Raw genomic sequence first — 27347 nt, 5'->3', positions numbered from 1 at the left:
TGTATCCACAAGTCGTTTCCTTTTACCAGAAAGGTCCGGAAGGGACATTATGGGATTCATGTTGCCTATAGCGGGTGGACAGAGGGGAGTACCCAGGAGACTTCCATTTAGTGGAGAAAATATACTGGACTGGGGACTTGTGATGGCTGTAGGGCAGATAGATGCACTAAATTGCTCTGATGTCGACTCGACAGCAGCATACTTGGATTTACATAAACTATAAAGTTCCTCCAGCAGTGATAGGATTTGTAGTGCGGCGACTGTCTGTGGGGGGGAGAAATCACTGATGCTTACTGTTTGTCGATCAGTAGGTGGTGTTGTCTTGATTAAATATTGGACCAACGTCCCCTTGGCCAAGTCCCTTGTCAGAGTAGAATTCTTCCGGCCCCCCTTGCATGTCATGATGTAAGTAGCACGTATACAGCAGCAGGCACCTACAGGGACAGAGAATGTCTCTAGACACGATGTGGCTAAGTGTAATGTATCAGGTTCATTACCTCCTTTTGTTGCACGGCCAGGGAGGGGTGGCCCGACCCGACCTCTTCTGGCCTGTGATGGCCTTGGATGGTCCCGCCCTTGTCCCGGGCTTCTTCCGCGCGCTCCCAGGCCCTATGGTCAAACTTATGTAGTCAGAAGGTGGGCGGTGCCTGCGCCCTGCTGCAGGTGTGGGCTCAGGGTGACTCCTGGGAGGTGTAGTCCGTGGGGCATTAAGTGCGCGTGGACCTTGTGCAGCGTCCCGGGCCCCTCAGGAAAGGAGAACACACGATCCGTGCAAGATGACAGAGAGGAGGGAGAGCCAGGAAAAGTGCTCCCTCCCACAGCAAACAACCAACTTGCTATCCTCGGCACTGCGGCACCCGCGGAGCGGGTGGTGCGAGGGGTCTTAAGGCATCGGTAGGGGGGCGGTGCCTGAGCCCTGCTGCAGGTGTGGGCTCAGGGTGACTCCTGGGAGGTGTAGTCCGTGGGGCATTAAGTGCGCGTGGACCTTGCGCAGCGTCCCGGGCCCCTCAGGAAAGGAGAACACACGATCCGTGCAAGATGACAGAGAGGAGGGAGAGCCAGGAAAAGTGCTCCCTCCCACAGCAAACAACCAACTTGCTATCCTCGGCGCTGCGGCATTGTATCATATACTATTGATATAATAGAACAGGATATGCTAATGTTACAACATGGTCAATCCCAATTGCGTGCTATTGTACATCTAGGCTGGACGTTACAAAACCTCCGTTCAGGCCATGTGCCATGGCGTCTAATCAACATAACGTTATTATTTTCTATCTTTAACCTTACTGATAGACAAATCTCGTTGGCACAAAAAGGAGCTGACTATACGGTGCTGAGCATTGAAAAGCTAGAGAGATTACCATTGACAATGTCAGAAAGACCTGTCATTGAATGGATAATACATGGCACCATTACAATCCCGATTACAACTTTTCAGTTTCAATACTGCCAAAAATATATACCAGCAGGCCTGTATGAAAGGTTGGGTAAAGGATACATCAAATCAACCTGGAATTTACCTTTTACACATAAATGTCATAGTGAAGGGAAAAAAGAGGTATTTCTTAGTGGTAAAAATTGTAAAAAATTCACTAAGCAGTACACTTCTGTGTCAAGGTATTAACTTGCATGGAGCCTGCGAAGGTTCATCAAACAACCTTTCATGTCATCTGCTCTGCACCCCCGCTACACAGATAGAGCCTTTTTTCAGACAACTTTCCAATGGTAGCTACGTTATATTAACTGACCACAGCTGTTGTGACATGATGCCAGGAAAACCCTATCTCGTGAGCGTCACTTCCAGGGTCATTTGTTGTATGCAAGTATTGTATCCAAACAGCAATCCAGACATGGAGGCAGCATTATGGCCTTCTGTGAATATCTCTTCTATTCGAATTGATACTTTAGGCAGAATGAAGTCTATTCTTTTACAAACAACTGTGCCTTTAACCTCGTCTAAAGAAACGTATGACCTGCAAGTTGCAAGGACAGCGGCAGAGATACATACCCTATTATCGACAAATTGCCCCGTGCATTTCATAGAAATGTTAAGCCAAATCTTAAACATGTCAGATACCAGTGGTATCGCACATGTATTTAAGACAATTTTTTCGGGACTGTTAGCACCCTTTGAAACAGTACTAGGCATTTTCCCGAATTTTGTGCATTCTCTTTTCGGTTGCCTGCCTCTTATTTTGGGACTCGTAGCAGGAATTTTATTTTTGTTCCTTCTGCTCCGATATGGCAAGCCAAGTCACAGACAAAACTAAAGCTACGATGGAAGAAACCATCCTAGCAATACGATACCGAGACCGTATCACTAAGGTCCTCGGATTGGCCCGGCTAAGAGATCTGAATACTACCTGGTTTCTTTCGTTCAGACCAATTTGGAAAAATTGCATCTTACCTGTGCTTCGATGTCTGCTATGCGGAGAAGAATGCGTGTTGGACGTCTGTCTTACACTACCATCAGCAGTACCAATGGATATCGATGCTTTGCTTTGTCCGGTAACGACTCATGCAACGTGTTGTCCCCAGCGGCTACCGATTCTGATGACGGCATTCGTTGAGACTTCACCATTACGATTAGGTGGCGGTGAAGTACGAGATGAAAGCGGCACCACACAGGTACAACCTTCTGTGAACATTGCTGATCTAGACACCGACGATGGCAATGCATCGCATATATGCACTATTTCAGATTTTTCAGCGTTGGCCCAACTTTCACCTACTGTTGTAGACGAATTCTTTGCTGGCCTAGCTGAGGTAATGTGAACTCTGAATTCGGCCTTCAGTTTTTATAAACAACACTACTGAAAACATTTGGAACTATTTTTTCCCATGAAAGCGAAATAGTTTTTTTCCCAATTTCCAATATATTTACCTTTTTTTGGCACATGATACTCTGCTTAAAGTAGAACTATTCTTAGAGAACAGAGCTTCTATTCTTAGAGACTCTAGAGACAATAATTTTAATCAGCCTCTAGCACATGTACAATCTTGTATGAATATGTGATGAAATGGTCTCAACTTTTTTTTCTGTACTAGGAGCCATTTCATGAACGTAATTTTCGCGATTCATACAGTCAACCTTCTATATGAACAACATTTTATCTGAATGATACCACTGCTTGAAAGCGTACAGTATAATACTCATTTCGTGTATCTATACCATTTCAAATGCATTTGATGTATTTTGGGGTGGACTGGAAAACACATGCATACTTATGTGTTTATGTATTGCTTAGTATTTAGTAATGATGGACATTATACGTGGAGTGGGTGTTGTGAACTTATCTAGGACCCTAATAAATATCCCCGATTTATGCCCTTATGTGGTTATAACACAAAAACAAATTTAAATCACATTAAGGTTATACAGTATTTATTGTAATAGTGGCTGCTGCTTGCTTCTAGTAAGAACATTAACCTGTGACTGAATGTTCAAACAATTTGCTGAAGTATGTAGTATGCTTACTTTCATGTACTGTAAAAATGTACTGTAAAATTAAATGATCATGTAAATAATGGCCATTGTGCAGTAATCTGCTAATAATTCTAAAATAATTGGACTGGCTTACCTTTTTTAACAACAATTAAACCGAAATCATGGACATACTCTTTCAGTAATCAGCAAACCATTCTCAAATCATCAGTAACAGCTTCATTTTGTTGTCACTTGGGAAGTAATCAGATACTCATGGTCAAGTCATCCTTAAATCATCTGGAACAAACTAATTTTGTGCAGTAATCAAATATTTTTTCCAAGTCATCCTTAAATCATTGGGGCAATCCCAACTTGTAAAGTCATCAAAGGCTCATTTCTAAACCCTGCTGATAACTTCAAGACCTAAATGATGTCTGATGATGTGATAATTACTTCTAAAGTAGTTGGATGATCAGCCAATGACTCTCGGATGGCTTCTAAACTAACCCTGGTTGACTTGGGAAACCTAGGTGCAGTCAAAAACAAATGTATCTCTCTTTTTCTTTGCTCTCTCCTTCATCCTTTCTCTCATGTTCTCCATCTATTTTTCTCTGCTACTTATCTCTTTCCTTGTCCCACCATTTTTACTCTCTCTCCTAGCTCATCTCCTTTTCATCCTCATACGGTTCTCTTTTACTGTACTTTCCCTGTTCCATTTTCCTCCTTTTTTTATCTCCTCTTCAACAAATTTCCCGATGCTTTTTTCTTTTTCATCTCTTGATCATTCACATATTTCATTCTGTTCTCTGTTTCTCCCCCCTTTCTTCCTTCAAATACATAGGCAGTTCCTGGCTCCTGGTGCCAGCCGATGGGTGAACATTGACAGTAAAACCATGGAAAAGACCTTGGAGGGGATGAAGAAACCAGACCGGTTTGTGCTCGATGATGCACAGATGCACATCTACATGCTCATGAAAAAGGTATTTTTAAATAAAGCTCTATCACTCAACTGCAAAACTACCATAGCCGTATGGGTTGTCAGAATATTGTAGATGTGAGAAAAGTGATGACATTATTCACTGAGAATTCATGCATATGAAAATTCCATGTGTCCTTCTATTAATCGTTTCCTGTAATGTTTTTGCCACAGCGGCCCTAACTTGAAAACACAAAGTCCTCCCAAAAACATAAAAAGCAACCTTTTCATTAGACATCTAAAGAGCTAGGGGCACTGCAAGTGCTAACCTCTGCTTTTTTATGTAATTAGGCATATTTTGACTATTGTTGTGCTGCAAAGAAACAGCATTTTATAAATTGTACTATAGCTGCCCTTTTCTGGTCTTGGAGATTGTGAATGGTGACAGTATGTGAAGTATGATATAAATCACACACAGATTTAAATAAAACCATGCTCCATTTCATAAAGTGTACCATTATAAAGTCAGCCTTGGGAAAGCTCAATATGTCTCAGCTGTGAAACCAGTTGGCTTTGGCGATGCCATATATTTTATGGTAAAGGGCATGCACATAGATGCCACCTGGATGAGAGAGCATCCAAGGTGGACATAAATGTTTTTTTTAAAACGTTATCTTCCAGTTACGTCGTTTCAAAAGATACATACATGCAAATCTGTTCACTAGTTATTACAATGTCACTGTTGCATAAATAAACAAACATACATAATTTGGAATTTCAACTGACAAGGCCGGTACAATGAACACAGTAATGCAATAACGTTGTTACTCTGACGGCCCTCCCCTGTCCTCCATCAAAATTGTTCCCCAGCACCATAATTATCCCAACATCAATGACCAGACATTCAGGACTTGCCATGGCTCTCTAGTGGTACCTGGTGCTGAGTTAGCATAACAAAGTGAAAGTTGTTACCCAACTCTGGGACAATACAATTTAACACTTGAGAGTTGGAGGCCCACCGTAAATCCTCCACATAGGAACGGAATGGGCCCTATATGTCTTTAGGACGGGAGGAACTGGGCATTATGTCGGCATAGATCTCGCTATTTACATTACAATAGGCAAAGCTATTCAGCCAACTCTGTACTTTAGGTGCAGTTTTCTTGCCTCAATGAATTGCTACCTCTTGTTTCGCCAGAAGTAGACCCAATGAAGCACACCACCTGACCCTCCTGGGGAAGTTCATCGTGTATCCCAATAAGGCCACTTCTGGAGTTGGTATGAGGGGCAAGTTAATCATTTTGCCTAGCGTGTGATGAATGCGTTCCCATTAGACTTGAAGCAGAGGACATGTCCATGCAAGATGAGCAAAGTCAGCATGGGGTACAGCGCATTTCTGGCAAGTGTGTGGTCTGGATGGATCTATCCTGTGCGCCTTAGCAGGGGTGAAGTAAACGCAGGGTAAAAATTAAAAATTAAGTTTGTGCCTTCTTTTGAGGGAGACTTCTTGTGTGACTGCACAACACTTGGCCCACTGATCATCGGTTATCGGGCAGCCCAAGTCTATTTCCCAATCATTGCGGACCTTGTTTTCACTTACAGGCCTCATGTTGGCACAGGCTTTGTACAATTTAGAAATTAAATGAGCACTGTTAGTGTTCTCAATTATTATCGTAAGAGGGGGGAGCAACTCTAGTTCGACTGGAAAATTAGGCAGTGTGGCACGTAAAGTGGACCTGATTGTAGGAGAGTAGGGTCTGCTTCCTATGGTTACCCCCACTTTTTGCTGTGATTCACTTATTTTTCGACTTTAGTATGACTGTGGTCCTGCTAATTAGGCCCACAGCCTAGCTGTTCTCTCTCTAAATTGATACCATGTACTTTAGGTACATACCTGATTGGTTACTGGGTCTCCTTTGTGAGCCCCTGTATAAGGTACCTTACGTACCCAGGGCATAGGTGCACCCTAGGCCTACCAGGGGCTGCAGCATGTATTATGCCACCCCTGGTTAGCCTTCCCAACTGACACCACAGGTCTGCACCTGCAGCCTGGGTAATGTGGTGTAATCACCCCTTAGTTAGATATAGTATATATATACAGGAACACTCCAAAACCACTTCCAATCCCCACGGACCAGCGAAGCAGGAGACGGACCACAGGATCTGGCAAAACGATTTCTTTATTTGTGCAGGTAAACAGCAATGACGCATTTCGGGCTCACGAGCCCTTCATCACATGCAATATATATATATATATATTCACTGAAAAAACCATAGGTTATAGACCATATATAGTTAGGAATTAGCATTTACAAAACCTTGAAAATTCACTGAAAAAACCATAGGTTATAGACCATATATAGTTAGGAATTAGCATTTACAAAACCTTATTTTACTCACACAAAACCATTGAAATTCCATATATAGTTAGTTGCACTAACTATATATCGCGCACCCGCAATCCACTGCTGATGATGTCACATATTACATCATTCATGACATGGTCAGTGACATCACTGATGACATCACTGATGACATCTCAAATGACATCACTGATGAAATCATCTAGTGTCTGTGTGTTTTTGTAAAGTTTAAATACGTTTTACATATTGAAGAATGACTGGATGTATGGAAGACTGAGTGTGTGTGTGGCTGGCTGGGAGGTGTGTGACTCTGTGCATATCAATGTGTACTTGTATCAGTGATTGTATAAGAGAGTAAGTATGTGTTAGTATATGTGTGAAAAGTATGGTGTTCTGTGTTTAACTATAGATGAGGAAATCGAAGTGTGATTGATTCTTCACAGGACTGACTAGGTGTATGAGTGCATATGATAGTGTTCTAATAATAACTGACTGTATGTATGAGTAATTGTATGGGTGAATGAGTGAATGTGTGTGTAGACGTACGAATCAGTGAGTGCGTATGTAGTAACTGGTATTGGTGTGTCATGATGTCATCAGTGATGTCATTTGAGATGTCATCAGTGATGTCATTTCAGATGTCATTAGTGATGTCATCAGTGATGTCACTGAAGTATGGTGTTCTGTGTTTAACTGTATAGATGAAGAAATGGAAGTGTGATTGATTCTTTACAGGACTGACTTGGTGTGTGAGTAACTCCATGGATGAGTGGCAGTGTGTGACTGTCTGCATAGGTGTATGAGTGCATATGATAGTGTTGTAATAATAAGTGACTGTATGTATGAGTCATTGTATGGGTGAATGAGTGAATGTGTGTGTAGACGTAGGAATCAGTGAGTGCGTATGTAGTAACTGGTATTGGTGTGTCATGATGTCATCAGTGATGTCATTTGAGATGTCATCAGTGATGTCATCAGTGATGTCATTTGAGATGTCATCAGTGATGTCATCAGTGATGTCACTGACCATGTCATGAATGATGTAATATGTGACATCATCAGCAGTGGATTGCGGGTGCGCGATATATAGTTAGTGCAACTAACTATATATGGAATTTCAATGGTTTTGTGTGAGTAAAATAAGGTTTTGTAAATGCTAATTCCTAACTATATATGGTCTATAACCTATGGTTTTTTCAGTGAATTTTCAAGGTTTTGTAAATGCTAATTCCTAACTATATATGGTCTATAACCTATGGTTTTTTCAGTGAATTTCATTGGTTTTTTAACAGCTAATATCTGTAGCTGTAAAATGTATTCTTCTTTAAATCCAAAAATATATTTTATATGTTTATGAATAATTTTTTTTTTAAATATTTTTTTTTCTTCGTTCCCGCTTCGCGAATCGGGAAGCTTCCCGTTAGCGGACCTTGATGCCGCGAAATAGACCGCGAGCCGGTAAACGTTTCTTTACCGCAAGTGCCGCGTTAGAAAACAACATTGTGACGCCTCCCGTCCGCATGACGTTTCACGTTGTCGCGTGATACGTCATATGACGGGCTACGTTAGCGAACTGGTACGCGAAGCGAGTCGCAAAGCGCAGGTTTCTGGAAGCAAACCGGGAGGCCCTGCAAAGCGCTTAACGTAAACACAGCAAGTCATGTGACTTGGTAATAACACTTTTCATTGGTTCATTTCACTTTTGGTTTCCTAATGATGTAAGACTAGGTCATATAATCTAAAATGAACACTTTTGATTGGTTGAGAACTCTTGTTTTTCCCAAATGATGAAAATCCCTCCTTCTTTCCTCACTCTGACTTTCATCATTGTGAGAGAAAGACCCTTTGTGATCACTGAGCAATGGCTTCTTTAGTAGCTTCAGCTGGTGCTTCCCCACCACCTCCACCACATCCAAGGAAGAGTGGACCACCTGCTCAAGTTATAATTCAGCAAGAAGAGGAAGAAGAGGAACAGGAGGAAGAGCACGAAGAGAGGCAGTTTTTGCCTGAGGAGCCCAGGACGTCTCACCGGAAAGAAAACTTCATTTGGCAATTTTTTAAAATTCCCAAAGGTCAGAAAAAAGTAAATGCAAGATACGTAACTTGCCTTATATGTCAATATAGACTGTCCAGAGGAACCGAGAAAAAATACAGTTTCGGAAACTACACAATGCATCGCCATATGACTAGGTGGCATCCTAACAACTACAGTGCTGCACAGTTTCGGAACGACCTAGATAATCTCCCTATTATGGCCAGAAGATCTGTTGTACCGGAAGTAACGGGACCAGAGGGCAGGGAGATGGTGCCAAATATACAAATGAGATTTGGTGAAGTAAAACACATCTGCGTATTTTGCGATGGATTCATTTGCTACGGAGAAAGAAGCATCACTCTGATCAACAGAGCTATTGACTATCATATGCAAGTTTGTACGAAACGCCCAAAATAATAAATACTTTTTTTTTGTTTTGTTGCTCCTGTTGAGCCCTTTACAATGAATCGTTTTCATTGCCCCCTCCAAGAAAAACCCCAAAAAATATAAAACTGTTCAGAAAAATTCAAAAAAAGTAAAAAAATGTTCTGAAAAATAATAAAAAAAATATAAAACAACAAAAACAATAAAAAAAAAAGTTCTTTTCAGAACTACCTCCCCGTTATTAAAAAATTGGTACAATATTTGGAACTGTGCCAACCTCTATTTCTCTTAGTTCGCTTCCCAGTTCGCTCGCCGGTACGCGAACCGGAAGCGAACCAAAAACAGTAAGTATAAGGGAAGGAAACAGAGACTTATGTTAAAAGAAAGACAGCTATAGGGGAGTAAACTAGAGATACTATTACCCGTAATCCACTGCTGATGATGTCACATATTACATCATTCATGACATGCTCAGTGACATCATCAGCAGAGGATTGCGGGTTTTTTGACAACGTGCCTTATCCACGGTTTAATAACGCTGCCTTTTGCTTTATATAAGTTTTCAAATTGTATGAAATATATACCAATAGGTCGTTATGAACCTTTAGGTAGTGCTTTTCTTCATGAGGTCTGGTCGCTTTCATACACATACAGATGTTTCAAAGATGATCAAGAAGTTTATCTGAATGGAGAGGAATGCACTGAGACGCCAGATCATTCACTAATGTGTAGGCACATACAGTTACACGGTTCATGCAACAAACACCGACCAAATATGGCTTGCGTGTTGCAAGGCACGCCAGTTCCTGCTATCATCCCCACGTTCAAGTTGTTGGAAAATGGTAGTTATTTGATGCTCAATAATGAAGATTGTTCTGAGTTAATTAAAAGTATTCCTTTTATGGTAACAGTAAGTGAACGGGTTATTTGCTGCAGAAATGTTCTATTTCCTCCCACACATGAACATAGGGAGTTTTCAATCTGGCCACAAATACCAACCTTGGGAGAGATTTCAACGGCATGGCAAGAATAAGAGCTCTTTTGTCTCAGAGAGAGGTGGCCTTGAGTTCGGCCCGTGAAACTTTCGTGCTTCACATAGCGAACACCCGTACAGAGGTGCAGACCCTTCTCAATTCAGATTTGCCTTTCAATTTCAGCAAGATGGTTCGGACTATCTTTAACGCATCCTCCACAAAGGCCCTGGCGCACTTTTTTAAAGTTGTTACCAGTGGTCTCGTGACTTCATTTGAGAAAATCTTTGGAGTCATCCCTGCTTTCTTTCATTCTATTTTCTCCACTCTGCTTCGTGGATTGGCATTTTTACTTGCATTACCAGCGGACGCTCTTGTGCTTTTTTACATTTTTAAATATGGATGTCCCTCCTATGCAACCTCCCACCCTGCAGCTGCTGACACTGTTCCGCAATCGCATGCTAGAATATTATGGCACAATGCCGTTGGCGATATTAAGCACGGCATATGGATTATCTTTTCGATTCTCCTACTTCACCTGTGTCCAGCCTGTATTTCACTGCCTGACCTGTGATTTCGATTGGGCCATTGATTTGTGTCTCTGCGGACCGGTTTCTCCTGACGTCGACTTTAATCAGCTGATGACTCCTATCATTACTCACGAGTTGGTTTGTCCTGGCGAAAGGATTATGGCTGTGGCATTGATGCATGGACTACTTGGTCCCTGGAATTTACTGGCGGCAGCACAGTCTTTCTTGGAACAGAGCTTTCTTGAAAACCCACCGAGCTGTCCTCTGATGGTGATAGAGGATCCGGTGCTGGGAGAGCACGTATGTTCTTTTCCGCTTTTAAATTGGATGTCTGAACTGTTTTCGGATGAAGACGGTGACTTCCTATTGGAGGCTGTTGCAGCTTATTTTCAATACACAGTTATGTCATAGACCTTTTTCATGTTTGATATGCTGAGTACTAGCATTTCATTGACAATTCATTGACTTATTTGTCAAGTTTTTATTATTTACCTTGCCTATTGGCTTAAGACTCGATAAAGTACTTGGCTGTTTTATTTTTCTTTAGCATTAAATTTTCCTAGTTTTTAATGCTTTACCTTGCGGACGGTCCACATATAAACTTGCAATCTGCTCTCATGAGATGGCACTTCTATTATCTTATTCAGTTCGTTTCCGGATCATGGGGAGGTGTCATCTAGGTCCTGGATATCTTTACACCGTGTTAAGTTAGCATGGGCTCATTACCGGTTTAAACGCCATTTTTCCTTTTTTGCAACTTCTGCACACGACACTTAGTTGTTGCTTTAGCTTTCCACCTAGTAGTTCATCGTGGTTTACATGAGAATAATATGTTATTGCTCTACTATCTGCTTTGCTTGTTAAACTATATCTGTACAGCGAGTGCTAAAGTTTCAAGAACAACACGATACAGAATTGTTATGAGGTCTGATCTCCACGACTTCATACTCATAACATGAATGCAACTTCTGCCAATTCTGGGCATGAGGCGGGTTTTATATTGCTTTGCCGAACACACATACACAACAGTTGATGCGGTTCACATGAAGAGAGAGCTGGTGTATGCTGATGTGATTCCTTCAAATCTAAGACACTAAAGTATGGGCACGCCCTAAACCAACACAAAGAGACCTTCTTAGCAAATAATATAATATGTGTATTAGGGAGGGTGAGATATAAGCAGCCGCGGGCCGTGGAGGGAGTTACGGTGAGGCAGGGAGGCGGGGAGGGGGAGAAGCAGGGTGGAGCCCTCTCTACCCTGCCCCTCCCCCTCCCCGCCTCCCTGCCCCACCGTAACTCCCTCCACGGCCCGCGGCTGCTTGTAAGTGTTGCTAACTCTTATTCATTTACAGCATGTTAACATACTATCACCATTCGCTTTTTATGTACTAGTAACTATGCTGGTAATTTTGCTACTGATAATATGTGTACTTGTATTCTCCACCCTGCTTCTCCCCCTCCCCGCCTCCCTGCCTCACCGTAACTCCCTCCACGGCCCGCGGCTGCTTATAAGTGTTGCTAACTCTTATTCATTTACAGCATGTTAACATACTATCACCATTCGCTTTTTATGTACTAGTAACTATGCTGGTAATTTTGCTACTGATAATATGTGTACTTGTATTATCTAAGATACTACGCCTGAGAAGATGGCATTAGTAAATAAACATTTCAAATACACATGTGTTCTTCTTAACTCCATGTTCTGGTTTCTAAGAAATATATAACGACCGACTGTTCATGAGTTCCACGTATCCTGAGGTACTATAAGTTCATATTCTGGATTGTCTAAACATTGAGAGTTTGTTATATCCAATGTGACACTGTACCTAGCTTGCTAAGGGGTTTTTGATTACTAACGTGAGTTTTGGGACACCCTAATTCGCCGAGGTTCCAATCCTCTGTCCACAGTTCTGTGTGAGAACAGAAACCCTGCGACAGGGGCACCCCCGACCCTTGCTGGAGCTTCATCACACTTGCGATACAACTCCAGCAATGCGCCACCTTTACGGCACAGATACATCACGCATCTGTGCTGTTTTTGCCCCATGATGCGCCACATTGTAAATGCAGCACACCATAGATGACGGAACAGCGGCACAGAATGACTAACACATCCCTGGTGATGCGCCAGTCATCATAAATGTATCCCTATGCTTCTTATCTTGTTAGAGATGAACCGCCATATGTATCATCAAAGTTTTTTGCATTTCCTAAATAGCGAACTTTAAGGAATAAATAGCGATTCTTTACCATTCCTAGTTTGCGATTAGCTATTTGCTAATTACAAATTACCCATTCATTTCCTTCATTTCCATAGGGCGGTTGGACTCACTTTTAGCTCGAACGGCTGAATGGATTTCCACGAAACTTGGCAAAATTGTAGGGACTGGTAGCCCGATGTGCCTTTGCTATGTCTCAAGATATATGCTCCAGTGGTTTTTACGAAAATTAACTTTGAAAAATATATATTGGGCTACATTGGCCTATATATATATGTTGGAGCCCAAATGTAGCCCAATGTAGCCCAATGAAGCCCAATGTAGCCCAATGTAGCCCAAAGATGGCCGCCAGACACACAAAAAAACAAATGTAGCCCAAATATCAGCCAGATGTAGCCCAACTATAGCCCAGTGACAGAATGACCAATCAGCTTCGCAAACCTCCGTTACGCGAAGCGGAGCGCTGTTACAGATATATATCTTTTTTTGAACGTTAATTTCTCAAAATCCACTGGAGCACATTTATTGAGACCTAGCAAAGGCACATCGGGCTACCAGTCCCTAATATTTTGCCAAGTTTCGTGCAAATCCATTCAGCCGTTCGATTATTATTATTATTATTTTTTTTGCCCCGCGGGGCCCTTTTAAAACCTCCACATCAAACCTAGGGGGTCAGCGAGGATCTACTATGCCCCCTTATGGTCATTTCCCTCTTCGTTTTGGCCTCCTCTTGTCTCTCGATCCTACCGAGAGACAAGATGGCGGCCGCTACGGACTTTTTGGAATGTTGACAGACGCCAGAGAACCAATCAGCTTCGCTTCACAAAGCTCCGTTGCGCGCAAAGTACGCGTCCTGGGACGCTGCCCGGTCCGCTGTTACAGATATATATCTTTTTTTAAACGTTAATTTCTCAAAATCCACTGGAGCACATATATTGAGACCTACAAAAGGCACATCGGGCTACCAGTCCCTACAATTTTGCCAAGTTTCGTGCAAATCCATTCAGCCGTTCGGGCTAAAAGTGAGGCCAACCGCCCTATGGAAAACTCAATGTTAAAAACACGTTTTGGGACCCCCCTTTTTTCTCGGCCCCCCCTTGACGAACCCCCCCCAAATTTTCAAGGGCTGCTCAGAAACAAAATGTGCCATTTTCCTGAAAATTTCAGCCAATTCCGTCCACAAACGCCAAAGTTATTAGACATAGAATTTTCAAAAATCCCATAGAGAAAAAATCCTAACTATATATACCTACTGGCGACCGCCAGTAGGTAATATATATATATATATATATATATATATATATACAAAACCAAAGTTAAGCCCTGGTGGAAGAAGCCACAAAAACCGGTATTGCATTTCATCCATTTATTTCATAGGGCAGCTGCATGTGGGGGAACGCACAAAAACAGTCACCAAAGGCTCTTACAGCCTGACCGGTTTCGGGAGCATTTCCCTTTCTCAATGGCATCTGCAAACAGCGACGTTACATCACGCACTAAATTTCAAAAGAGCCTGCCTCAGTGGGTGTGGCCGCCTACACGGCCTTCTGGGTCTTGTAGTGCGTGTCAATATTCTCAAGTGAGTTCGTCATTGTAGGCAGAACAAATACCAACATTCTTAAAAACCCCTGTGGGCTGATGAAAGTGTTGCGCAGAATCTCCCAACTGTCTTTCCTTAGCTGTCCTTGGAAAACCAGTCTTCCCTTAAAGTGATGAAACCGTTGTGGCATCATCTCGGGTCCGCTCTCGCAAATATACACTTGGGGATTCACAAGCAACAACAAGCCTTTGTATTTGGGGCTCTAAATCAACAACAGTGAGAGAACAGAACTGAACTAAGCACTCAGGGGCTACGTTTAAACGTAACATCATCTCCCCAGAGGTACATCACCTTACACACACATGCACTCTGATCTCCTTGGCCTCAGTCAAGCATCAATAGTATGATTTTCATAGGTGAGTCTAGGTTCATGGATTTCCATCCACAGACTAAAAGCCTGCAGTAAGAGTGAAAAAACCATAACTAAGTAAGAAGGAAGACAGAAACAGAATCTTCCTCTGCAACATCCGGCTCTGCATCGCTACTTACTTATAAATGCAGAAAAAACTCAATTAACACAAGGGCTCTTTTCAGAGCCACCTTATATCAAAGCACTCAAACTTCTGATTTATCTCCATTTTCACACTCTTCTAAATAAGTGTGCGCGCCCGAGTGCGCACACCCCGCAACTTTTAAAAAAAAAAATATATATATATTTTCGCCTTTAAGGACCTTACTGCACACCCTGAGAAAACCTACGCAGCAAAACAATCTCTACCTTCTCCCCTTTCCATGTTCCAACGCTTTCAAATGAACAATATATTTACTCGCAGTGACAAAATGGCGGTCAACACTTCCTGATTTCCTTCGAATCGAACGTTAACACACGTCACGCAGCAAAAAAAATTCCGCTCGCGCGCAGCCGTTTGAGTGCGCGCACCCGTGCGCGCTTACAGATATATAATTGACTTTAAGTTTAATTTTCTCAGCAACTACTGAACAGATTTACACCATTCCAAAAAAAGCGTAATCTGCGAGCCAGACTCTACAGTTTTGCCAAATTTCTTATACATCCATTCAGCCGTTCGACCTGTAGCCGTGTCTAAACGTCCTATGGAAAATAACATGGAGAAAACATGTTTTGGGACCCCCTTTTATCTCAGCCCCCACTTCACCAATCCCCCCCAAACTTTCAGGGAAGGAGCGCAGCGGACCGAGCCATCTTCTTTGAGAAATTCGCAAAGATTCATCCACCAGGGCCAAAGTTAATCCGAATAGAATGTTGAGGATTTCCTATGGAAACTAGGTCCTAACTATAACTACCTACTGGCGACCGCCAGTAGGTAATATATATATATATATATATATATATATATATATATATTCACTGAAAAAACCATAGGTTATAGACCATATATAGTTAGGAATTAGCATTTACAAAACCTTGAAAATTCACTGAAAAAACCATAGGTTATACACCATATATAGTTAGGAATTAGCATTTACAAAACCTTATTTTACTCACACAAAACCATTGAAATTCGCATATATAGTTAGTTGCACTAACTATATATCGCGCACCCGCAATCCACTGCTGATCATGTCACATATTACATCATTCATGACATGGTCAGTGACATCACTGATGACATCACTGATGACATCTCAAATGACATCACTGATGACATCACTGATGACATCTCAAATGACATCACTGATGACATCACTGATGACTACATTCAGTGACTGTATGTTTCTGTAAAGTTAAAATATGTCTTACATATTGAAGAATGTGTGGATTTATAAGTGTCTGGATGAAGGATTTAGTAGATGCATGACTGACTGTATGAGTGAGTGATTAAATGTGTCTCACTGAGTGCATGGGTTAGTGACTAAACTGTCTTAATTTGTGCATCATTATGCCTGTTGTTCTGTAATCTTCTGCATGTGTTGATCATTAGCTATATGAGTAACTATATGGGTTATTGATTGGTTGCCCAAGTATTTGTATGGGAGACTGAGTGTGTGTGTGGGTGGCTGGGAGGTGTATGACTCTGTGCATATATGTGTGAGCAGTTGATTCACTAGATGTATGGGTCCAAAAGTGCATGTGGAAACAGCTGTATGGGCGGTTGACTGTGTGCATGAGTGTATTGGTGAGTGAATGGATATCTCAGTGCTACATGTCAAAGTAAGTACATATGTAAAACACAGTACATGTGAGAGTTGACATATATAAATAACTGTGCATAAGAGCCAGTGAATGTGTGAGTGGCTGTATGGATCATTGTGAACTTGTATCCAGGATTGTATAAGAGAGTAAATATGTGTTAGTATATGTTTGAATAAGTAAGGTGTGTATAACTGTATAGTTGAGAAAATGGAGGTGTGATTGACTCTTTGCATGACTGACTAGGTGTGTGTGCAACTTCATGGATGAGTGACAGTCTGTGAATGTCTGTTTATACTGAGTGTATCTAAGGTTATATTAGAGTCTGAAGAGGTTCATCGTATTATCACATGAATGATGTCATCAGTGATGTGATCAGTAATGTCAAATGAGATGTCATCAGTGATGTCATCAGTGATGTCATTTGAAATGTCATCAGTGATGTCATCAGTGATGTCATTTGAGATGTCATCAGTGATGTCATCAGTGATGTCACTGACCATGTCATGAATGATGTAATATGTGACATGATCAGCAGTGGATTGCGGGTGCGCGATATATAGTTAGTGCAACTAACTATATATGCGAATTTCAATGGTTTTGTGTGAGTAAAATAAGGTTTTGTAAATGCTAATTCCTAACTATATATGGTGTATAACCTATGGTTTTTTCAGTGAATTTTCAAGGTTTTGTAAATGCTAATTCCTAACTATATATGGTCTATAACCTATGTTTTTTTCAGTGAATTTCAATGGTTTTTTAATAGCAAATATCAAAAGCTGTAAAGTGTATTCTTCTTTAAATCGAAAAATATATTTTATATGTTTTTAATACAATTTTTTTATGTATTTTTTTTTATTATTTTTTTTTGTTTCGCTCCCGGTCCGCGAACTGGGTAGCTTCACGTTAGCTCAATTTGCTGCCGCGACCCAGTCCGCGAACCGGTAAACGTTCCGTTTGCGCAACTGCCGCGTTAGAAAACAACATCGTGACGCGTCACGTAACCGCGACGTATCGCGTTGTCGCGTAATGCGTCATATGACGCGCCGCGTTTGCGCACCCGGAAGTGCTCCGGTGCGCGAAGCGAGGTGCGAAGCGAGGCGCGAAGCACAGCTTCCCGGAAGCGATCCGGGGCGCGGCACGGAGCACGTAACGTAAGCATAACAGGTCATGTGACTTGTTAATAAAACTTTTCATTGGTTCATTTCACTTTTGGTTTCCTAATGATGTAAGGCTAGGTCATGTGACCTAAAAATAACACTTTTCATTGGTTTAGAACTATTTTTTTTCCCAAATGATGAAAAACCCTCCTTGTTTCCTCACTCTGACTTTCAACTTTGTGAGAGGAAGACCTTTTTTGATTACTTAGAAATGGCAAGTCTTGTAGCTGCAGCTGGTGCACCCCCACCACCACCACCACCTCCTAGGAAGAGAGGACCACCTCTTCAGGTTATCGTTCAGCAAGAGGAGGAAGAAGAGGAAGAGGAGCAAGAGAGGCAGTTTTTGCCTGAAGAGCCTAGGAGGTCCCATGTCAAGGAAAATTTCATTTGGCAATTTTTCACATATCCCCGGGGCCAAAAAAAATTAAATGCCCGATATGTTACTTGCCTTATCTGCAAAAAAGATCTGTCCAGAGGGACAGATAAGAAATATAGCTATGGCAATTACACCATGCATCGCCATATGGAGAGGTGGCACCCTAATAATTATAGTGCTGCGCAGGTACGTGACCTGCAGTATAACCCCCCTCCTGTGGCCAGAACATCAAATGTAGAGGCAGTGACGGGACCAGAGGCGAGGGAGATGGTCCCAAATATCCAGCTGAAGTTTGGGATTGTGAAGCATGTGTGCATTTTTTGCGGCCAATTGATTTGCTACAGGGAGAATAGCATCACTTTAATCAACAGAGCTATCGACAATCATAATTGTCCAAAACGCCCCAGAAAGTAAATTATCTTTTTTTTTTGTTGCTCCTGTTGAGCCCTTTATAACGAATCATTTTTGTTTCTCCCCCCCAAAAAAACCAAAAAATATATAAAACCGTTCAAAAAATACAAAAAAAGTAAAAAAATGTTCAGAAAAATAATAAAAAAATATAAAACAACAAAAATAATTTTAAAAAAAGTTATTTTCAGAACTACCTCCCCTTTATAAAAAATTGCTAGAATGTTTAGCACTCTGGCAACCTCTATTTCTTTTGATTCGCTTCCCGGTTCGCGCGCCGGTACGCAAACCGGAAGCGAACCAGAAAAAAAAGTTAAAAAAAAAAAAGAAGAGTAAGTATAAGGGAAGGAAACAGAGAGTAATGTTAAAAGAAAGACAGCTAGAGGGAATAACACAGAGATACTGTTTAATAGATCTATTTACCGAAGAAAAGATGGAAGAGGGTATAATTGTGAAAAGCAAAATAGATAAGGAAGTGAAAGAAGAAAAGGAGAGTAGAAGAATAATAAACAAGAGTTTCTCAGAGAATATGAGTGAATGTTCAATATAAGAAGAAAAACAGTAAAGGTTGTGGAATGAGAGGTAGGGATAGAACCGGACTAAAAGAACAATCCTGAGGGAAAGTGTTAAGAAAACAGTGAGCAAAAGTAAATAGGAATAAAACAAGATGTATGATAGTGACTAAGGTTAAAACATGTGGAATAACAGAGAGAAAAAAACAGAAAGCAGAAAAGAAGAAGTGACAGAAAAGGAATGACTGAAACAGCAAAGAAATGTAAATAACATAGGGGCATATTATCAACACAGGCGATAAAATTATCGCTGCTTTTATCGGCAGAAAACTGCCGCTAAAGCCGCTTTTGCGGCAGAAAACTGCCGCTAAAGCCGCTTTTGCAGCAGTTTTCTGCCGATAAAAGCAGCGATAATTTTATCGCCTGTGTTGATAATATGCCCCTTAGTGTGTTTGAACTACAGGGAGAAAGCATAATGAACAAGTAGTGAAAGAGTGATGAGTCAGAGATAGTGAGAGTAATAGAGACGGAGTGAGTGAACAGGAGTGAGGAACTATGAGAACAGAGGGACTGAGAAAAGGAGTGGAAGGAGTAGAGTAAGTAAGTAATAAAAAAAGGAATGAGGGAAGTAGCAAAGGCAGGAAACTGACGGTTAAAGAAATGAAGCAGTGGAACTAATAGAAGTTAAATGTGATAGAAATGTAACAAAAAGAGTACAAAACACTTACCTTATAATTGTCGTTAACTTAGTCACTTGTTATTTTTATACTTTCAATCTGTGAAAGAAACAACAAAAATTTGAAAAATATTAAAACATGTATTTAAAAATTAGAAAAGACAAGGGAAAAGATTGACAATCATCCAATTTTACAAAGAAATAAAGTTAGAGATAAACATGCAGAAAAAAAAGAGAAAGAAACGGTGATAGACAGTCAGAGACAAAAAGAAATTGAAATAGAGTAAATTACTAAGAGAAAAAAAAAGAAGATACTTTCAGTGACAGAAAAGAAGGATAGAAGAGAAAACTAAATTGAAGTTGTGTAAGCTACTAAAAGAAAGTGAGTAAGGTAAACTATATAAGGAAAGGGTGAATAAGGAAAAGAGAGTGAGGGAGAGAGGAGACAGAGGAAGTGAAGGAAAGAGTGTCAGATACAGACTGAGTGAGGCATCTACACAATGTGATTCATAATGTTAGGAAACACAGGTAATGTAATTGAAAAACGTTCAATTTTTTTTGCTCATTCCACAATCACATCACTTGTGTTTCCTTTGCTTAGGTATCTCATTGTGCAGATGTAGTCTAGCATATGAAAGATTACGCAGAAGGTGAGCACTGTATGCAACAACTTTGACACTTACAGAAGCCTCAGCTTCTCCATGCCCCCTACACAGTCCTAAATATATACATTTTAAACTGACGGTATCTTGTTGCAGATGAAGTGAGGCCTATCTTGCAACATGGTGCATCTTTTGCACTGCTGCTGCGTCACAAAAGTGACGCAACGGCGGCGCAAAAGAGGCGCACGGCCATTATAAAACTGCCCCTAACATTTTAAATGATTGTTTCAGGATGCCGATAAGGTGTGGCCTATCCAGAGATTTGTTTGAGGTGAGGCCTACTCAGAGTTACAGATTAAATGTAGGCTTGTTGAAGAGTACATAGGAGATAATACATGTGCAGGCCTACCAACGAAGTGAGTCATGTCCACTGCACTCTTGAACAAAGGCCAGACCTCCTCTGTCTCCCTGGACAGGCCTAAACCTCATCTGCACAATGTGATTCGTAATGTTAGGAAACACAGGTGATATAATTGAAAAACGTGCAAATATTTTTGCTCATTTAACAATCACATCACCTGTATTTCCTCAGCTTAGGTATCTCATTGTACAGATGTAGTCTAGCATATCCAAGAGTACGCAGAAGATGAGGACTGTATGCAACAGAGCAATGTACATTACTCACCTCCCTTGACACTTACAGAAGCCTCAGTTTCTCCATGCCTCTTACACAGTTCTAAATGTATATCATAAATACAAAAAGTACAGAATTAATTATACATATTAAATGGTTTATTTTTGCTGTTCTCAGAATATATCAAATTTCACTAAAAACAGTGACTTGAAGGTATTCATCATATAACAGCGGGGAAAAAAAGACACAATCAAAATGATTGTGTTTAAAAAACCCATATAACATAACCAATCAGAAATCAGAACTCCTTAAAAGTAACTTACTTTCCATGACGTCGAAGGATGTCCTATGAATAGCTTATACTCTGTTGTGCTGTTATTATTTTCAGCCCGCCACTTTCTGAAAGAAAAGCTCCATCGTTTTGACAAATATGTTACATACAATAAATGACTTCTCGCTCTCTACCGCACTTCTCCTCAAGGCCAAATTGTGTAAGAGCCATTTATAACTCTTGGAATTCTTCTAAGCAAATCCCGTCATTTTCTTTTTCCGCAACTTTCAGAAAGAAAACGTTCAAGATCACTTTTACAATCCTGTACTAGTAATATTTTACCCTTCTTGCTCACTCATGTTCCACATTTCCTATGACACTGATACTGCTTACTATGAGGCACACTTACACTACCTCTATGACTACTACAATTATTTAATTCTCTACATCACTTTTAATCACAAAGCAATTTAAAACAGTACATTAAATTATATCAACTCCTAGAATCATTATAGGCCAGTTACCTACCCAAAATTCTTTCCTCTGAAAACAGAAAGTAAGAATATTTTTAAGTCAAAAGGCAACATTGTTTCATAGTCAAATGTGAATCATTTCCGAAACATCAGCTTTTTTTACATTTTCAATAAGCTGTGTAATAAGTGGATGTTGTCAAAGGACCATCATGTCATATAATAGCTGCAGTTAGAAATGTTCTTCCTAAAATCAACGACTGTGTAGCCACAACATTTGTAATTAAAGTTGAAAACTTACTTTCATCAGGTTTATATAGTTGGAATTTTTAAATGACATTATAACCAAAAGTTTGTTCAAAAAATGTGGACAGCATTGCAGACTTACATTACCTCTACTCCATGTTTTGATTGCCTGCTTGAATTAGCTTATTAAAAGAAACAGTTTTTCTGAACTCATTCAAAGTGCAGTTATTTTTCCATGACGTCAAGTGTTATGGTAAGAATACCGTTTGCTTTGGGAAATACTCTGTTGTCCTTTAACTAATCCGTGCCCACCACTTTCTGTAAGAAAACCTTCTTTTTTTCATGAACTACTTAAAACTCAAAAATAACTTTTTACTCTGTACTACACTTATCCTCAAGGCCAAATAGTGTAGGAGCCATTAGAACCTCATGAAATTCCTCAGAGCAAATCCCGAGATTCTTTCTCTAAAATTTTGGTTTTAAAAACACCAGGTAAGAATTTTTAAGGTCAAAAGGCAATTTTTTTTTTAAGTTAAAACAGAATCATTGCAGAATGGCCAGCCGTTTCTAGACTTCAAATAAGCTGTGTAATGTCCTGATGTTGTTGAAGGACCGTCATGATATATAATTGCTGCAGTTACAAAAGTCCTTCCTGATATTGACAACTGCGAAGCCACAAATTTTTTTATTAAAGTTGTCAATTTTGTTCCATCAGGCCTACATCGTTGGAACATTAAAATGACATACTGGCCATATGTTCGTATAAATAATGTGGACAACATTGCAGACTTACATTGGCTACACTCCATGTTGTGATTAGCTGCTTTTACTAGCTTATTAAAGGACACTGATTTACTGTCTGGCAAAGTTAAATATATAAATCTTTCTGAGTCTACACTAGTAGTACTTGATACCCTACAGTTCTCGGAGTCATGCTGCCATTGATAAGAAAGGCCAAACAGATGATCTACATCTACACCTTCATCTTGCAATACATCAAGCATATACATTAAAAACTGCTGACAATCTTGCTGAATATTTTGAGAGAATTGTGTTTGACCTGAACATTTGTCTAACAGATTTCGAATTTCAGACACACTTTCTATTTTTGTTCTATCAGTGCTACATTTCTCTAACACAGAATTCAACTAACTGCAAAATCTTTGATCCGAATTGACCACAATCTCTTCTTTTAAAGTTTCTAGAGAAAAGACAACATTAACCACTACATTAGCATAGCAGTTGACACCAGAACTATTTTCAAATTGAAAACCAACAACATCTTCAACAGAATCCATTTTTGTCTGCTTATAATTTCGGGCTCATCGACTTTTCGTCTTTTTGCTACAACCTCCCTACTATTGGTCACATTTCTTCGTTTCCGGCCTACCACACGTTTCTCAAACAAAGGATATTGAGGCAAATGTGGCGCATAATCTCTTCTTAACCTATTGTATTCCTTAACACAATCTAGATCCGCACAAATGTTTGTGACATCACACTCAATCAAGTACAATCCCGATAAAGTTCTGACTCATGACAATGCCACATATGCCATACCCTCCTTGAACACAGAACTGCCAATATTCACCAATGCACTGTCTACACTTAAACCTTGCGATTTATGGATTGTCACCGCATATGCCAAGCAAACAGGAAATTGCTTACGGCGAACATATAAGTCTTTTACAAGCAAAAACCTAGCAGAGCAACGACCAATTAGCTGTACTTCCTCAATGCCATCAAATTTATTTTTAAAAATTCAATTCCATCTCTATTTCTGTATTTCTCAAAATCAACAACATTACCCATTGATCCATTTACCAGACCTCTTTCAACATGTAAATTTCTTCTTAAAATTATACGGCAATTTAAGCACACATTCAGAGTCTTTTCAAAACCAGCAGTTTTAGATATAGTCTTCTCTAATGAATCCAATTTTGATTTCAAATTCTCAGACAAAATAATTTTTGCTCCCATATGCTCTATTCTGTCTTCCAGTTTCACAATCTCTTGGTTTTCTAAATTCAACATTTTATTGTTGAAGATGGCACATTCTGCAAGAGTTGGCATCAAACATATTCCAGATTTCTTCTCAGTAATTTTCCGAAAAATATTCTCAGGCAGAACGTCTTCTTCTGGATACAAATTTGACAGTAATCGTGCATGTAAAGCTTCTTTCCCATGCTCGGTCACTTTTCCGATTCTAACATCTTGTAGAATATTCTTATAATCTTCATCCTTCGCTTGACGCATATTTTCACGCAGTTCAGCATAATTGAAGTTTAACCATATATTGACGTTGCCAATGCTCCCTAGGCACTTCCTGGTATCTTCATGCGTGAGCATTTTGAACACAGGTTGTCCTTTCACTGGTGTCAGCTGCAGAAGATCACCGAAAACAATGATGTGTTTGCCACCAAATAACATATCATACTCTGTTTTGAGAACTTCTTGCATTCTCAAATGCACAAAGGCAAGCATGACATTGGAAACTATGCTTACTTCGTCAATGATAAGAAGTTTCATTTTCCTCAAGACTCTGGAAACTTCACAACAAGCATCTCCAGATAACTTGTGGTATTGTAATTTGTTATCATGCTCCACTGGCAGCATCAGTAGACGATGCAAAGTAATACCTTTAATGTTATGTGCTGCCAGTCCAGTTGGAACGGTGACAACACAAGACAGCGATGACTCAGTCCTTTTCTGCAAATAACATGAAATTGCTTTAATGAGGAAACTTTTTCCAGTTCCCGCTTCTCCACTCACGTACAGTCGGACAGGCTCCAACGACGTACATGAGCACTCTTTCTTCTCATGACTTAATCCATGATCAATTTGGTTGGTAACTTCGTCATATATTTTCCTCTGCTCAACGTTGAGTTGTCTTTCCAAGTCTTCTAAGTTAACCGCATCCTCCTGAGCATGTGCCATGGCTCTTTCCACTTCAATCATGGCAGTGGCAGCTTCATTTTCGATAACTGGTCCTCCTAGTGGATCCTGACTCAATGAAACAGAACTCTGACTGTCCTGAGAACTGTCTCTAGCAATCTCGGCTGCAATCGTTGCTTCCTGCTCGATTTCCGCATTCAACATTTCTAGATATTTGGGAAAAACAGGACATTCTATGGTCTCCTTGGCGGCATTGAAAGAGTCTTCGTAACAGAGGAAATCTCCAAGCAGTTCCTCTTCTGCACGCCAAGGCTCGAAAAGTTGCAAAAGTGCTAAATAGAAAAACTCTTTTCTTTCAGGAGATTCGCCACTCAATTTTCGATGGTTTACCAAGTGGCATTTTCTTTGCTTGACCAGACATCCCTCACTTCCAATTACAGCATACACTCCTTTATCAATATCTTCTTTGATGTTCCTCTTGAATATGTAATTTTGTAGAACCTCATACAGACAAACATTCTCGAGGTGACTGCTTCTATTTGGATAATATGTATCCAACATGTTGGTCTTCAAAATATCGGTACTGTTTGGCTCCTTTTCCGCCAAATACTCAATTTCCCGCACAGGTTTCAGAACTCGATTACGCGTTGCAGCAAGACCAAGACTCGCCCAAATGATACTCCTAGATTTGGCATAGAGACTTGCTGAAGACAACCGGTCAGAACATTCGTAAGCTCCGATTTCTCGATGCGACAACATCTTCAGACTGAAACTGTACAACTTGTTACTGAGGCTCTTTTCATGGGAAATGTCCTCCCACATATCCTTCAATTCTGTCTTTTCTTTTTTGGTGATGTAAGATGTCACATACCGAGCCACAGCCATGCAGTTATCAGCCACAAACTGTATATCCATGTTAGCATTCCACATGGACAAAATCACTGGGTTGTAGTCGTTGATGTACTTGGACTCTTCGTTCCTTTTCAAATTGTATGTATTTTTGGGTGATTTCCTCATCACATTATGTCGCAGCGAAGACATCAAACTGTTCACTCTTCCTTTAGAAATCACCGGTCGTGGAAAGGCGAAACGACATTTTGTGTAGAACTTGTCCTTGTTTCTGAATTTACGACGACAGTACTTTCCACAACGATGGCTTTGGAAGCGTAAAACTTGTTCTCTTAGGCTTTTGTCTTCCTTTGTGTTTGGAACAGCACATGTAGAATACTGTTCTATGAAACTCATCACTAAGTCATCCGGATCTGTTCCAAATTTGGGTGCATCTTTGATCCATAGCAGCATATGTATATGAGGAGCACCTCTTGCTTGGTACTCCTTTCTCCAGAAGAAATCCAACACCTCTCCAAGAGGTGGATTCTTCTTGTTCATGATGAAAGACATCATAGCTTCAAATCTATGATTGAAGTACCTGCATACATTCACTGGATCCAAAGAGCACAGTTCTCCGGGTGTCTTGAATTCAATATTTCCAATGTTTCCATTTGCCTCTCGTAGAAATTCAAATAAGTCTTCCCAGCCATACTCGGCACAGCTGAGAGTGAGGAACCATGTGGGAGTTCCTAAGTTCCTCAGCATACATTTTAAATCACCATGACGACGGTACCAGTACTCATTAGAACCACGCTGACACGCCATGAGATTAATCAGGTGAGATTCCAAAATACTGTCTTGCACATTGACTTTATCCATAAAGTCCCTTGCCGAGATATTTTGCATCTGTACACCACTTTTCAAAATGTGGTTCACTGCATATGACAGTCCAGACAGATCACTTTCAAACAGTAGATGAAACAAATAGGGAATGCATTGACGAAACCTAGGATCTTCTGCATACAATCGTAAAGTCCGGTATTCAGAAGCAGGAATTTGATGAGGTCGCTCATCATATCTTCCTCCTTGACCTGTTGGAAATAGCTGTGGGAAACACCGAGCTTCCAAACTTTCCTCCCAAACACTAATGGGACTCCCTTTGGCTTGTTTCATTTGAAACAACTCAATAGCATTCCCCATGACTTCCTTGGAATGCAAAGGATGAACACTATAATGTTCATATATTTCTTCATTTTTAGAGGCTTCTACTTTCTCAATTTGTCCAGCACACAAATCGCTGTCCTCTTCTTCACTTACTTCCTCTTCTGCAACACATACATTCTTGTAGTGCTGATTGTTTTTCATCAAATACAATGTTGCCTTTTTGACTTTCCTAACATCCACTAAATCTTGCCAAATTTTCTTACTCTTTGTCGGAACCCCGTTAACTAAGATAACCAGAGGTTCCTCTTCCACTTTCTCTACTCCAATTGTATTAATGTTTTTCTTCAAATCTAGAGGCAAATAAACAACTCTTCCCTTTAATCCTCTCTGTAAATCTGATGGAGGCAATTTCCCAGTCTTTGGCTCCATTCGTACAATAGCCTGAAAGGGACGGACACTTTGAATCAAAATAGATTCATAAGTATTTAAATCCTTTAATTCAGAAGGAATGTCAACCAATTCCAGATTATTATGAACCGCT

General features: G+C 40.4%; 1 protein-coding gene across 2 annotated transcripts in view; it reads left to right on the top strand.

Moving 5' to 3' along the window:
* Nucleotides 1–27347, top strand: part of RGS11 (regulator of G protein signaling 11) — a 2073835-nt gene that overhangs the window by 1860181 nt on the left and 186307 nt on the right. For both annotated transcript variants that reach the window (XM_078664273.1, XM_078664274.1), the window contains exon 15: nucleotides 4272–4410. In XM_078664273.1, the coding sequence (XP_078520399.1) occupies nucleotides 4272–4410 (139 nt within the window). The remainder of the gene's footprint in view (nucleotides 1–4271; nucleotides 4411–27347) is intronic.

This window comes from Lissotriton helveticus, chromosome 10 (genome assembly GCF_964261635.1).
Source record: "Lissotriton helveticus chromosome 10, aLisHel1.1, whole genome shotgun sequence".
Classification (NCBI taxonomy): Eukaryota; Metazoa; Chordata; class Amphibia; order Caudata; family Salamandridae; genus Lissotriton; species Lissotriton helveticus.
The sequence above is the reverse complement of the archived record's forward strand: the minus strand, read 5'-3'. Positions and strand labels throughout refer to the sequence as shown.